At 45.9% G+C, this 15776-nt stretch overlaps 1 protein-coding gene across 2 annotated transcripts in view; it reads left to right on the top strand.

Moving 5' to 3' along the window:
• BLTP3A (bridge-like lipid transfer protein family member 3A) overlaps positions 1 to 15776 on the top strand; it is a 538966-nt gene that overhangs the window by 435126 nt on the left and 88064 nt on the right. For both annotated transcript variants that reach the window (XM_069633498.1, XM_069633499.1), the window contains exon 15: positions 15529 to 15731. In XM_069633498.1, coding sequence (XP_069489599.1) covers positions 15529 to 15731 — 203 coding nt within the window. The remainder of the gene's footprint in view (positions 1 to 15528; positions 15732 to 15776) is intronic.

The following is a 15776-nucleotide window of genomic DNA, read 5'->3' as shown; positions in this document are numbered from 1 at the left end:
AAATATGCTTGAACTAGAAGCTTACTTTTTGAGGTGGAACAAGCTTTTGCTTTTTCTTTTTTGTAAAGGAACTGAGACCTGGGGAAGGGAGCCATTTTTTCAGGCGAAGCTCCCAACTGCAATTGGAACTATAGTCTATTTTCTAGAAGAAGGGAGCCATTCATCTGGGCCAAGAAGATCCACTATCTCTTTGGTATTCGTTACAAGTGTGAGGCACAGAAGTAGGCATTTTGACACAAGACTTTGGACTATTTTCATTTACTTGAACTAAGGATTCAGTCAGAATGTCTGTTAGTCGAGGCAGGAAAAACCCTCTTGGCGTTAAGGAGAGAGTTTCTCTTTATTTAGAATAAATAAAAGTTAATGCCAACAATCATGCCACCTGTACGTCAGTCTCCTCCTTCTGCACCCTACATATAACTAATTTTCTCAATTCCTCTGGAACTCCAGGACAGTAAGGAAAAAGTGACACCATCTTACTAAACCTTATGTAGTAGTGGGGATTAAGGTACCAGACTTTGTACTGGATGGCGGCTCAGGCACGCTACGCATCCTACTTGGTTTGGCCCACACAACCCCCTCATGTGAAAATTGAACGTCCGGCACGCGATGGCGATATTCACACATTGCTTATGGCCAACATAAATATGGATCCCTGTAGGTTTCATCCAGTCAAAACAACATTACTAGCATGGCAGAAAATATATCAGGTGACTGGTTCACATGCACCCTAAAGAACATTTCTACCGTTGTGGAGTCTGCCTATTATCCCACCTACCATGGATGGAGCTAAACGAACCAGGTGACGGGTGTGGAATTCAACTTACTTTGAAATGTGTAAATGGGGTATTTATACCACTACACTCTGACACCACTCTTCAGGCTACATTACTATAGAATGAGAGCAGCATTTAGGGAGATGTGGCCTATGTTTCCCAATGAACCAGCAATGGACCCTATCGTCCTATACATTGCTACCTCCCAGGGTTGTCGGCGTGTAGGGGCTATGCTATATAACCTAGTACAGACAAGCTGTGCCTGTAAATTTAAGTATACTCTGGAAAAAATGGCTATTGATCTGGGAACGGATATCTCGGGTATTGATATTGTATTTGTATCACGCTCCTACACAAGTGTTTCAGAGCGCGACCAGGGAGGGGAACAAGGGAGAATAAAAACAACAATCTTACTAGGCCCAGTGACCTTGAGAACGTTCAAGTGCATTGCAGAGGGAAAGGGGGAAATGTGCATGGAAGGGGTGAGAAGTGGAAAGTGCTGAGCAAAGGAAAACAGATGAATAATAAATAATAAAAAGCAATAAACTGGGGTAGTGCAGCCAGCAAGTGGCAAATGCTGGGTTTAAGGCAACAGACAGGGTGTCTGGTAAGTGCAGGAAAAAGGGGGATGGGGGGAACTGTATGGTTACAGCTACAGACCCCAGTGCAAGAGATTGCCAGGAGGCAGTGCATGTGGGTGGAAGGGTGAGCAGGTACCCGAGCCCGAACGTCGGAGGGTAGGCCAGGTGCAAGGTGCTGAGAGAGAGCAGATCAGCAGGGGAGAGGAGGGGCGAAGGCAGAAGCAAAGAGGAAGGTCTTGAGGTGCTTCTCCTCATGATTCAGAGTGGCAGGGAGGCTGTTCCAGAGGGAGTCCCCAGCCAAAGAACGAGATCTACCCCAGCTCGTTTCTTTGAAAAACTACTGACCGTGAGAGAGTTGGAGGTAGAGGAGTGAAGAGCTCGAGAGGGGAGGTATTTACGGAGGGACAGCTGAAGGTATTTTGGACCTAGGCCCCAGCAAGCCTTGTGGACAATGCAAAGGGTTTTGATTTAGTCCTTGCATCCACTGGGAGCCAGTGGAAAGATTTCAGGGCTGGAGAGATACGATCCCAGGGATTGAGGCCAAGGACAAGTCTCGCAGTCCTGTTCTGGATAAGTTGCAAAGGGCGAAGAGTAGACGCATGTAGATTTAGAAAGGGGCTGTTAGAATAGACCAACCTAGAGAGAACCAGGGCTTGGGAGACAGTGAGCTTCTGGGGGAAAGAAGAAAAGCAGAGTACTTCTGAGGAGGTGCAGTAGGAAGTTTGACTTTTTAGAGACATCAGAGATGTGGGCAGAGAAGGAAAGCGTGGAATCAAAGATGACCCCAAGGTTCGATACCTCGCAGGTGAGGTAGGAGGGCGGCCAAGGGAGGCCGGCCAGAGAGTGAGGGGAAAGGAGGGTGAAGGTGTGCCGATGAGGAGGATCTCCGCCTTGCTGGCATTCAGGCAGAGATAGTTGGCGGCACACCAATCCTGAGTGGCAAATAGGCAAGGAGAGGAGGTGACTGAGGGAAGCCTGAAAATGAGTTGTTGTCAGCATAGCACTGGAAATTGAAACCTCCTGGGGAACACCGCCGGTAGAAAGGAAGATGGATGAAAGGAAGGACTTAAGTTGGACCTGGGAGGGTCGATCCGAGAGGAAAGAGGTCAGCCAAGCCAGGGCCTGACCAGTGATACCCAGGTTGTCACAGAGACAGTTGAGCAGGATGTTATGGTTGACCGTGTCGAAGGCAGAAGAGAGATCAAGTAGGATGAGGACAGAGGGGATGTTGCAGTCAAGGTTGGAGAGCAGATCTTCCCGGATGTTGAGGAGAGCAGTTTCCGTGCTTCTGGCAACTCTAAAGCCAGATTGATGGTCATGGAGACAACCAACAGAGTCCGAGTGAAGGTTAAGCTGCGAGGTGGCAAGCTTTTCCAGGAGTTTGCCCATAAAGGGAGTGATGGAGATTGGGCGATAGTTAGCCAAGCAAAAAGGGTCGGCTGTGTGTTTTTTGAGAAGAGGGTGCACAAGAGAGTGGAGGGGAAGTTTTGTGAGGTGAAGGACAGGTTGCAGAAATCAGCCAAGCCAGGACCAAGAGTGTCAATTGGGTCCTTGATGGTTTTGGAAGAACGGGGAGGAACGGGTTTTGACGAGACTTTCATAGATCAGACTTGTCTAGGGACCTTGTCGGGGGGGAGAAAAGAGGAAAGGACTAGAAAGAAGGTGGGGGTGGCTGTAGGAGGACCAGAGTTCGTAGAAAGGACGAGAAAGAAGGTTGGGGTGCGGGGGGAAGCTCTAGAAGAACCATAGTAGAATGGGGAGATGTGTAGTCGGACAGGCAGCGACTCCTTTGATTCGAGATTTTGTATCCTGCAACTTAGTGCTGCATAGGCTACATTACGCACCGGCCGAAATAAAACTTATCAGGGGAGATAATAGGAGGTGTAGTGCTGATCTGGCTGACCATATCCACATGCTTTGCTCCTGTCCGATACTACATTCCTTTGGGATGGGGTTTTGTAGCACTCACAGAAATTATAGGGGAAATGTTGTAACCTACGCTGCAATTATGCTGATTTGGTTTGTCAATTAATCTACCTTTGCTTCAGCTTAGATTTGTGAACCGGTGTTCTCTTAGCAAAGCACTGCATTCTTAGGAACCAAACTTGTAAATTGTCTCCTAGAGTTGACAGATGGCTGGTGGATGTTACTTGGGCAAATGACAATGAGGAACTGTATATAGCCATGATGTCACAGACACCCAAGGAGGTATGGGCATACTACGGACTAGATCTACTGGAAAGACCTGCTATTATCAGACCTACTTAAATGTTGGGGCCACCCCACAGTCGGCACTATCGCTCTGGTTGTTGAATCCAAACTATTTGTATACTTTCATGACAATAAGAGGCACAGGTTTGCTGGAAGGTGCTGCCCTGCATTTGATTGTGCTAATATATGTGCTGTTGGAAAATGTACTTATTGTGCTGTATATGATCAAGGCATTGCACTGCGATATGTGCGAATACGTGTAGCCAAGTGAATAAATATATATATTATTTTTTGTAATTTTGTTTTTAAAGGTGCGCAGTAGAGCACTAATAAAATATATCAAAATAATGTACTGCCGCCATCCTGTCTGGAATACATTGTCTAAAACAGGCTTGTCCAACCTTTTTGAATGTGGGGCCGAAGCATTCACTTTTTGTCACCCGGTGGGCCGGCGAGCCAAAAGTCAACACCCTCACCCAAAGCAGTATATTAAAAATCGATGGTGTGTGACCTTTGACAAAATAGCATCACAGGCAGTGATAGCCATGCAGTCCCAAAGATGGCTTTTGGTGTCAGGGACAGTGATCAAATGTTAGTTTCTTGTGATTTCTTCCAGTGTGTATGTGTTGATATTTTTCTGAAACAGTGGGGGGAAACCGAGCGTAGCGAGGGAGCTATAACGATCGGGGAAGGGTTTGGGCCCCCACCCCAAGATTTTTCTGGCAAATATGGGGCTGAAATGGTGCATCTTACAGCAGGAAAAGTGGCCAAAAAGCCATAAGTTTACAATCCGTTCTAAAGGCGAACATGTACATTCCATGTCACAAACAGACAAGAACATTGTAGAACACAACATATTTGAATGATCAATGTGTCCACAGAGTAAGATAGCACTGTCACTGATGTAACACATTGGCATGCTGGTTGTGCCCAAAATATGCCTCTGTAGCAACATATCTATGCTGGTTGTTCCCAATTTAGGCCAGCATTGTCCTGTACAAAGAATGATTGATGCTGCCTGAGCATGTGCAGTGTGCCCAATACATATGCCAGCTTATCTCTGTAAAACACAATCATTACTTCTTAGTTAATGATTGATGCTGCCTGTGCAGTGTGCCCAAAACATACGGACCCGACAAACATCGAACAAATAAATAAATAAACCAGGCCCGATTCATTTATTTATTTCTGCAATGTTGGTCCGAACATTGCAGAAATAAATAAATTAATCGGGTCCACAGACCCGACAAATATTGAATAAATAAATAAACTGGGCCATGGCCTGCAACAAAACAAAGAAAAAAACTTACCAGGCCTCGGTCACCGGCTTGATGCTGAGCTGGGCTGGGCTGGGCTGGTGATTCACACGCAGCTGGCTGGAACAGAACTGTGAAGATGGTACCGCTGGCGAGGTATACCTTCACTCCACCCATAAACATTACATATATGATTTCCATTGGCTGAGAAAAAGCCAATGGAAATACTGTGACCATGCAGGGTTTTCTTTTTCCTTTTTTTTTTTTACTATGACGTACCTTGCATGGCAACAGTATTTCGATTGGCTGTTTCTCAGCCTAACGAAATCACAACCCATGCCGACTTGTTCTTTTGGATTTCCTTTGTTTGTTCAGCCTCACGGGGCCACATGAAATGGCTCGGAGGGCCGCATTGTGGCCTGCGGGCCGCATGTTGGACAACCTTGGTCTAAAGGGTGAAAAATACACTGTAGAAAAAAGGGGAATGGGAACTATAGCTTTTTTTTTTATTGTGTTTTAGTTCAAAAGAAATTTTCACAAAGTATGAACAGAGACAAAACAGTTGGGTAAAAGAAAAAGAAGAAAGTACACACTCCTTAGCCAATAAAATAATAACAAACTTGTCGCCGAAATACAATATACATTAAAAATGGATTGCATAATTTGCACGAAATTATAAAATACAATAGAACAGACAGAGCACATCACACCGATATATAATATAGATAATACTAAGTATGTCTAAATCTCATTCAATTCATCTAGGAGAAAAGGTGACCAGAATGGTAGCATCGTTACTTGATGCAACCCCAACACGGATGGGAGAGAAAACAAAATGTAGTTATAATTCTGTTAGTAGCTTCACATTTTCTTCAAACTGCCTGAGGCAAAAATATGCCACCTTCCAGATCTGGGTTGTTGTAATTATTAAGCTCCTATTCCACCCTGCTAAACACCTCAGCCAAAACCTTTCACTGGCAATGTAGGTCAGATCATATTCATATTTTTCAAAATATTTCTCATAGATAGACTCATATTCTTACAACAGGTAAGCACATGTCTTATGGTTTCTTTCTCATTTTCATTACAGCACAATCTGCATATTCTCCTTTCCTCTGGGATATTTACAAATTAACAAGGGGTGGTCCTGGGAGTCCCTCTGCCAGACATTAGTCCTGGTTACGAGAGACCTACCCAGAGTCTTGAGCTCACTATCTTTCACAGAGAAGAAATATCCCAAACATATCAGTCTTTGTCCTGCCCTGGGGCAGTCCAGCACCGAAATGCTAGGCAATTCTCCTCTGAACTATCCCAGAAAGAGTACTAACAGAAACCCCAGACACGTGTTTCGGTCTGGTTGGACCTCATCAGTAGGGTGGATCTGTGCCTCTCTAAGAATAGTGAGCAAGGGGTCCACGTCTGGATTCCCCTAGTAACTTAGGGTGAGACCAAAGTTACTTAAATATGCAGATTTAACAAGGGGGGTCCCGGGAGTCCCTCTGCCAGACATTAGTCCTGGTTACGAGAGACTTACCCAGAGTCTTTAGCTCACTATCTTTCACAGAGAAGAAATATCCCAAACATATCAGTCTTTGTCCTGCCCTAGTGCAGTCCAGCACCGAAATGCAAGGCAATTCTCCTTTGAACAAGAGTACCAACAGAAACCCCAGACACGTGTTTCGGTCTGGTTGGACCTCATCAGTCGGGTGGATCTGTGCCTCTCTAAGAATAGTGAGCAAGGGGTCCACGTCTGGATTCCCCTAGTAAGTTATGGTGAGACCAAAGTTACTTAAATATGCAGATTTAACAAGGGGGGTCCTGGGAGTCTCTCTGCCGGACATTAGTCCTGGTTACGAGAGACTTACCCAGAGTCTTTAGCTCACTATCTTTCACAGAGAAGAAATATCCCAAACATATCAGTCTTAGTCCTGTTGTTCAGAGGAGAATTGCTTCGCATTTCGGTGCTGGACTGCCCCAGGGCAGGACAAAGACTGATATGGTTGGGATATTTCTTCTCTGTGAAAGATAGTGAGCTAAAGACGCTGGGTAAGTCTCTCGTAACCAGGACTAATGTCTGGCAGAGGGACTCCCAGGACCCCCCTTGTTAACTCTGGGATATTTAGCCATGCCCCCCGTTCCCCCAGAACATTTAGTCGATTTAACCTCATGTCCAGAAATATTTTCCGATTTACCTTAGAGGGCAGTAGCTTTAAATAAAACCGAGGTTTTTTTATACAGAAAAGGTCATTTTGCAAATTAGCCAAATTCGGCAACCCTATCATTGCTGTGGGCCCAGTCCCACTTTTCCAAGTCGTTTTTCAGGGCCTTCAACACCACCATCTCACCCTAATCCCATTTTGGGACAAAAGCAATTCTTTCGAATATATCCTGTTTTTTTAATGGAAGGTATTCAGGGCCCCCCATATTCTTCAAACCTTCATGTAATATATGCAGTAGAGAGCCTTGCTGTGCATACCTTATTTTGATATATAACTTTGCTCTATTATAGTCAATTTGGGTAGATAGATCAGCCCCATTTCTAACCGGATGGCCTGGATTGGTGTATAGTTAGACCTAATATTTTCCTCCATATCACACCCGCCCATTCGGACCAGTCAGAAAAAGAGGCTTCCAAAGCATACAAAAACATTGCAACCAAATTTTGCTTATCGATGTTAATAATTCCCAATAAACTAAAGCCTGCTGTTTTCTTAGAAAAGCTCATAACTTCTGCTAGGGTTGCCATTATCTTGGTTTGTTTGCTCTTTTGGACTAGTGGGTTTATTTTCTTCCTCTCACCACATAGTTCCTGGCCCAGATATTTGTAACTGTTAACTTTCCTTATTGCTATATCTGCGCTAGTTTTTGGAGGTAGTTGTGCTACACAAATGAAAGAAATGGGGGACAGGATCCCCCTTTGGTGATGGCCTTAGAACCTTTGCTGGTGTGGGAAAGGTACATCACTTGGCAAACATGTGTAGGTCTCGGAGAATTTGGCTAAAAGGCAGCAAAAAAGACTTTCCTAACCATGCCAGTGTGTGACAAGCAGGTACTGGATGGTGCCAGTGCAGGGCAGGTGGGAACTGGATGGTGCCAGTGCAGGGCAGGTGGGAACTGAATGGTGCCAGTGCAGGGCAGGCGGGTACTGTTATGGTGCCATTGCATGACAAGCCAGTACTGAATGGTTCCACTGTGGGACAGGCAGGGTACTGGATGGTGCCAGTGTGGGACAGGTGGCTACTGGATGGTGTGAGTGTAAGGTGGGTAGCTGCTGGCTATTTGTGTGTGTGGTGTGAGGCAGTTCTCGTATGAGACAGTTCATGGCTAGTTGCTTATGTATTGACATGCAGATGCTTGATTGAGCCACTGTGACAGGTAATGGCAGGGCCATTGTGAGGCAGATGCTATATTGTACCCGTATGGGACAGGCAGATGCCAATGTGAGGCAGGTGCTGGATGGTTTGGCCTGAGACAGGCAGGGGATGGATGGCGTTGGTGTGAGATGGGCAGGGGCTGTAGGTTACTTGTGTATTGTGGAAAAGGCATCACCTGATGGATGGTGCAGGTACAAAGCACATGTTGGATTAATCTGGTCTGATCTTGGTTGTTGATCCTTCTTATGTTTTGTGACGACCCCCTCTTGCTCCACTCTGTTCCTCTTTAGCGCTCTGAGGACCATGGGCGGGTGGTGCTCTACAAATAATTAATAATAAAAAGCTGGGGGAGACGAGAAGTGAGAAGACCGGCTTACTTATGCTGTCTGTAGAAGGTAAATGCAGTGACTGGTGTCAGTGTGACGGGGGCTGTGGAGCCCAATCACGCTATGTAGTTTTCTTGCATGGTTGTGTGATTGGAAGTGGCAAATGTGGTTTTGTGCTCATGGTGTTGGTTTAACTAGGGTCCGACAGGGAAGGATGCTTGCACTTTGCCCCTAGCAGGGCCAAACAGGTCAATTCTTTCTTATTTGCCCTTTGCTGCGGATGCCTGGGCATGAGACACTCTGCGAGCTAAGAGTTCAGATGAGAAGACAGTGAGTGAAAGAGGCAACAAGAGTATGAAAAGGGGAGAGAAAAAAAATATGCAGAAATTAACCTCTCTCCACTTGTACGGGCCAAACAGCTGTGTTATAAATTCACTGTCTTTTTACTGTCGCTCATATCCAACCTACCCCTCCTCTACCCTACTTCCCCCTCCCTCCAAGTGCTTTTAAATGGCATGACATTGGTTTTATGTGCCATTGCAGTGGTTTCTTACCGGACTCCACATGCTACACAAGGAGACCCATGGTTTGTGGAATCCACAATAAAGCTGCAGCAACATGCCCAGGATTTGCAGGCACACGCATTGCCAATAGGATTTCAGTGCATTTGAAACCCATTGGTGTCCATTGTCGGCATTTACTTGTGCACCTTCTATACAACATATTGAAATCTGTGACCTGTGGCCACCTTAATTGCTCTCATTGGTGTATTTAGCCCTCTACAAGCCCATCCTATGGACACATCAGGGTTTATGGTTTGAATTCTACGTGAAGTCATTTATAACGCGCCTGTACACAAGTGTTTCTAGGCGTGACAAGACAAGGAAGGGTAGACGGAGGGAGGACAAAATAAACTATCTCATTAGCCCTGGTCATTCAGATTGTGCAAGGGGTAGAGAAGAGAAGTGCCTGGGGTTCGGGGGTGGAGGGGCGAGGGGGGGGTGCAGTGTCAAAACGCGGTAAGTGCTGCCAGGATGGTGGCTCAAGTAAGTGCAGGGCTGCAGGGGACTGTAAGGGTGCAGATACAGTCCCTAAGTGGGTGGGAAGCCCAGAGGCAGTGCATGGAGCTACTGGTCGTCCAGGTCCTGGTTTCCCTGTGAGGTTCAGTGGGTGGCAAGATAACCAGTTACCGCATCAGACTGGAGCATCAGCGGGGGAGTGGGAGCGTGAGAAACCGGAAGCGAAGAGGAAGGTCTTGAGTTGCTTCCGGAACCTTAGGTGTTGGTGGTCCTGCTGAAAGTTTGAGAGAGGCAAGGAGGCTATTCCAGAGGGAGGCCCCAGTCAAAGACCAAGATCTACCCCCCCCCACTCTCTACCTGGAGAAGTGTCTGACCCTCAGAGTTGGAGGTAGATGAGCACAGGGCCCGAGAAGGAAGGTGCTTAGGAAGAGAGAGTTGGATGTAGTGTTGTCTCCAGCCCCAGAAAGCCTTGTGGACGATGCAGAGGGTCTTGAACTTGATCCTTGTAGCCACCGGGAGCCAGTGGAGAGATTTCAGGGCTGGGGATACGCTCTCTGGGCTTGAGGCCAAGGTTAAGTCTTGTAGTCCTGTTCTGGATTAGTTGCAAAGGGCGAAGAGTAGAAGTAGGCAGATTTAGATATAGGCTGTTGCAGTAATCCAACCTAGAGAGAACCAGGGCTCGAGAGACTGAGCTTCTGGGGGAAATAGAGGAAAGGCAGAATACCTCTGAGGAGGTGCAGCTGGTAGTGATTTTTAGAGATGACAGAGATGTAAAGAGAGATGGTGCTGGTAAAGGGCCCAAGGTGGGCGGCCAGAGGGAAAGCTGGAGCAGGGGTCCCGATGAGAAGGATCTCGGTCTTACTGGAATTAAGGCAGAGATCATTGGAGGCACACATTCATAAATCAGAGTCCGTCGGGAATGAGCGAGAGAGCAGAGGAGGCTGACTGGAGCCTGAAGAAGAGCGGAGTGTCCTCCACATAACACTGAAAGTTAGAACAGAAGGTAGAGATGAGGTGGGCCAGATGTGCCAAGTAATGGTTAAGAGCCTGGGTGACTGGTTAGAATAATAGGGAACACCACATGTAGAGAGAGAGAGCGGTGGTACAGCGGAAGGACCCAAGTTGGGCCTGGGAAGGCTGATCAGAGAGAAAGGAGGTCAAACAGGCTAGGGCCTGACCCGTGATGCCCAGGTTGTCACAAAGACGATTGATCAGGATGGCGTGGTTGACCGTATCGAAAGCAGAGGATAGAGCAAGGAGAATGAGGACAGAAGGGAAGGTTAGCGTTGAGATTATAGAGCAAGTCATCAGGGGTGTTCAGGAGAGCAGTGTTTGTGCTTTTGGCTGCTCTAAAGGCAGGCTGGTGGTCATGGAGACAAGCAACAGATTGATTATGGAGAGTACGCTGGCAGATGGCCAGCTGTTCCAGGAGTTTACCCAGGAAAGGAGCGATTGAGATTGGGCAGTAGTTTGCCGAAAAAGGATCGGCAGAGGGCTTCTTGAGGAGGGGTACACAAGGGAGTGCTTTAGGGGGGGGACGGGAAGGTTCCAGTGGCAAGAGTGATTGCAGAAATCAGCCATGGCTTGAGCGAGGGTGTCAATGTGGTCCTTGATGGTTCTGGAGGAGCAGGGGAGCACCTGCTTTAAGGAGACTTTCATAGATCGGACTTCTCTAGAAATATCGTCTGGAGTCAACACGAGAACAGAGGAGAGACGGTCGGAGAGGTGCCGGGAATGGTAGAAGGAGAGGAAGTGGAGAGAGTGGACAGGATGCCCTGAGTTTTAGTGGTGAAGTGAGAAGCCAGTGCCGTGCAAAGGGCCAGGGAGGGAACAAGAGAGGTGAAGACTGCAGCAGGATTGGCCAGCTCCTTGCAGATTTTGAAACGTTCGGCGAGTTTGAGGGCACAGATACGCCGGCTTGGAAGTAAGCTCTCTTCTTGGACAGGACAGAGAGAGCCTTTGAAGCAGGCGGCAGGCCAGTTTGTCAGAGGATGAGCCTGATGCCCTCCACTTCCTCTCAGCCACCCTACACTTGCGTTTAAGGGTGGCGAAGTCAGAATGCATCTTTCAGGCTAGCTCATGGTTGGTGCTACACTGCTTCCCTTTCTGCGTTTCCTAGTCTGCTCTAGCATCTGGTTCTTGCCCCACTGTCTTAATGAGCCGTGGCTGTTGGTGTTTCCCTATGTTGGTGTTAGGTAAGATTTTAATATCAATGATAAATCTTCCTGACCTGTGTCAACCCCAGAACATTCTGCTGAAATGGTAGATTATTTTTCCTTATACCTCAGTGAGAGGGAATCTTTTTCCACACAGCTTTTTACTCTTTTTATGCGTGTCCTTTTTAAGACTCTCCATAGTATCTTTTAAAAGTCCTCTTGCTTGGTTGCGGTAGGGGCTCCCCTTTTCGTTTAAACATTGCGAGTTATTAGCAAGAAGTATGCTGTTTTGAAATTGGAGATTGGCACTGCGTCAGTTTTGTAGTCACCTGGGGACTGGATCCGGTTGCCTTAACAAGGGCGTTCCTCCCTGTGCCCCACGTTGTGGGTTTCTTCACATGTGTGAAGGTGTGACGATATCTCGGCGGATTGGGACGCCGTTTGAAGAGTTTTGGTTTTTCAATGAAGAAAAATTAGCTTATCGGTCATTTACAGACCTGCTTTGAAGGTTCACCATATTAAGGCTGTTTGCCTGAAACTACCCATTCAACACAGTGTTGAGAAGAATAGTGGATGTTTTAAAGTTTCCCCTGAAGAATGTTCGCCCGAAAGGGCTCTGAAGAACAGAAACATGTTGGGATTATATGTTGTTTTAGTGACACATAGGTTTTTTCTGTGTATTGTGATATGTGATTTTGTTTGTGTCTTGGGTACGTGTTTAATTTGAACCTTAGCTTTTTAGATTTTGCAGGTTTTAGTGGTAGTATTTACACTGTGTTAGGTGAGGGTAGTATTTTATGTTTTAATTTAAATATTTTGAATAAAACAGGAAAATGTTTTTTTGAAAATGTAATGTTGCACGCAGTCTATGTTGTCAAGACTTGTAGTGCCTGGGTAATCTTTCGGAGGTTTCTAATTGATGGGGGAGAGAGAGGGGTGCAAGTAGAGAAAGTTTACCATCTTCTCCTTCTTTTATGATATATATTAATATTCCTATTGGTGGAGTAAGATGTGGTATGTATGTGTAAATAGGAATTTTTGTACCTATTTGAATACATATGGGGCTCCCCTTTTAACATTCTCTGGCTAACCTTGTGAGAACTACAGTTCCCAAGGGTAGAAAGGATCTTTGGGTCCCTTGTACATTCTATTAGGTGAGACCAGCACCCTCCGCCATATGTGGAGTGCTGGGGAGATACTGAGTATTCCAGTTCTAATTTTAAATGTAATATTTATGTTACAAGGCCAAACTTACCTTTTAATGGTTGTGGCAGTGAACATTTTTATGAATTTGGTGAACCTTTACCGTGGGCTGTTTCCACAGCCCCAGTAAAGGCACCTATGGGTGCTCATTTTACCAGAATTGCACTGGTCTTCTTTTTTTGCCATTTTAGCGTTTCGTGTCCTTTCTTGTTCCTTCCTCTGACATCCAGGGTGGGAAATGACTCTGATTTTTATCTTCGGCAGAGTCATGTGGACTCCCCGCCCAGGCTACACAGTGTTTGTGAAAGCAGGAAGCGAGGGAGGAGTCCAAAACTCTGCAGCCCTTTGTCTTCCAGCCTGACTGGGAGAATCCAGTTCAATTTGGTGTGCTGGCTGTCATGAAAGGACTGACAACCCCCCAAGTTTGAATGTTGCAGGCTTTTTGATTGGCTGGGTTCCTGCATAAATGTCTGATCCTGGAAGCTGAAGATGTAGTCGACCACTGGAACCAAAACTGAAGAGGAAGATTAAGAACCCGCAGCAGAGATGATTTCCAGCAACTGGAGAGCCTGCTGTGTAACCGGAACCTACTTTAGCCAAAAGTTCCAATCGACCTGGCTACTCTGAAAAACGACAACCTCAACCCAGTGCCTGGTGAGACCCACTAGTCTCGAGCACCTGCATTTTGAGCTTTCCCACATCGTGCTGCGACCTTGCGGGCTGCAATGCCCCAAAACTCTGGGACCTCGAGCAGTGCACAGTCTTCTGAATCTTGCTAAAAGTTCATGGGCAACCCGCTGGATCTCCAGAGGCACGAAGGTCTGAAAAGTCTCCTCATCAGAGTGCTGAAACTTGCAAACAACGAGAATCCAACGGGTGATATTCTGTCTTCTGTGCTGCTGAGAAGGCGCCACATCCATCTGCGAGGAAACTCTTGCCTGGAGCCTTCTTCTGTGATCCCTGCTGCAAAAGTCCTGTCTTTTTGACAAAGGAAATACATTGACTGGGTTTATGGCTGCATATCCTGAAGTCATCCTGCTGCAACTCTTCTTCTATGCTGAGATACTGTGTTGGCTGGAGTATTTTAACTACCTTAAGCCTTTGTGATTTCTGTATAGCTTTGGGGTGTTTTCTGTGATTGGGAGGACACTCATCCAGTTCTCCTAGGCCCACTGTGGAATCCTCCTAGGATTTCTTCTCTGAAGTCCCTGGACCCCACACTAACTTTAAAGTGAAATACTTACTTGTTTGAACAGTCTTCCTCTGGAACTCTGACTTTCCCTGCAACTGAACCCCATCTCACCCTGCTTACAGCTCGCACCTAGACCACTAGGGTCCCTCTACTGCCTCTGAGTGAATTCATGCTATAGAATAGGGGAAGGACTGGATAAGAAAAGGGTTCTGCCTTGAAAAGAACAAGTGTGCAAAAGTTACTTACTTGTAAATTAAGTTGGTTGGTAACTGTGAGAGTACACAGTTACAAAAGTTCTTACTTAGCATGAATGTGCGTTGCACTATTCTGAAAAGTATATATAAGGTTAAGTTACTCGCCTGTGAGTTGGTTGTTCCTCTTCCCCAAAAGTAATGCTGTTGGTTTCACTTTACTATTCTTGTTAGGATAAATGTAGGCGTGTCCCCAATGGATCTTGCTTCCCCTGACTAGCTGTTAGCCTGTCCAGAATAAGTCTGCCTTATGTTATACTTACCTCTTAAGTTGCTGATGGCTCCTTTAAAAAGTATATGGGTGTTACCTACCTTGTGATAGCTGTTTCCCATTCCTGAAAGGTGTAGCTGACCTTGGTTTGCCTGGTGCATCCAAAATTAGTGTAAAGAGTTCTTGCTTATCTCAGACTATTTACCACTGAGCTGAAAAGCATCTGTAATTGTATATTACACCAAAAAGTTCTTACTCACCTAGTATAACTGTTATCACAAATGTTCCTTGAATCTGTGTTCCACTATTTGCGCTTTAAAACACATTGTCTATGTAAATAATCAATTCAACTATTCAGAAATGTATATTTGCAAGTTAGTTGACTGTGATTTCCTTGTTGAGTGCCACTGCATAACTGACAGGGTCTATTATCCTTGTATTACAGAAAGTAAGCTCTGGTCTTATCCCTCTAGAAATACTGTTCAGTGTTCTAAATAAGGTCTGTGTTTTGATCTGTGTATTTAAAGCAGTGTTGTGTTTATATGCTACTTCCTTATCCAAGAATCTCTTGCTCTCCTTGTATATAAAATAAACCCTTTATTCTTTACAATACATAGTGTGTCAGTGTTTCTTTGAACCATTTGTATTACAATTTATTTGTACTGATTCTACAGCCCTCTTTCCCTCCTAAGATAAGGCTGGCTGCTTTGTATACGCTACGCTGAACTCGGGTAGTACAGCCTTATACTAAGAGTGAGTCTTGTACTGTCTCAGTTGAATGGTTTTACTAAGCTCTTAGTTGGACTTGGTTGGCTTAAGAAAAACTGTCCTAACAGTTGGCACATTATGTTGTCCTCCCTTTCCTGTCTTCTGGCCTGGCTCTTGCCCCTCCTTTCCCCTCTGTTGATCATGTTCTCTGCATCAGTATATACCACACTTGTTCAGTAACTGATGAGCTGCGCTTGCTTGTAGGGACCCTCTCATAAAGGGAGAAGATTTGGTACTCGCATCGGCGGTCAGCAGCGCCAGTCGGATGCGTTTCTTTCAAGTGAAGCGGACCTCGTCACAGCAGTCCTTCGACACAACTTCACTGGACGGAAGCGTTGGCGCCCTGGAAGATGGCATTTCCATTGACAGCGATGGCAGCGAAGGCTTTGTGCTGCTGATGGAATCCGGTGAGTCCTAGGGTTCCTAAGGCCCACTTATCCTCCAATATGTGA

This window comes from Ambystoma mexicanum, chromosome 13 (genome assembly GCF_040938575.1).
Source record: "Ambystoma mexicanum isolate Mex_15411 chromosome 13, UKY_AmexF1_1, whole genome shotgun sequence".
NCBI classification, from domain to species: Eukaryota; Metazoa; Chordata; class Amphibia; order Caudata; family Ambystomatidae; genus Ambystoma; species Ambystoma mexicanum.
This window is presented reverse-complemented; position numbering and strand designations above follow the sequence as displayed.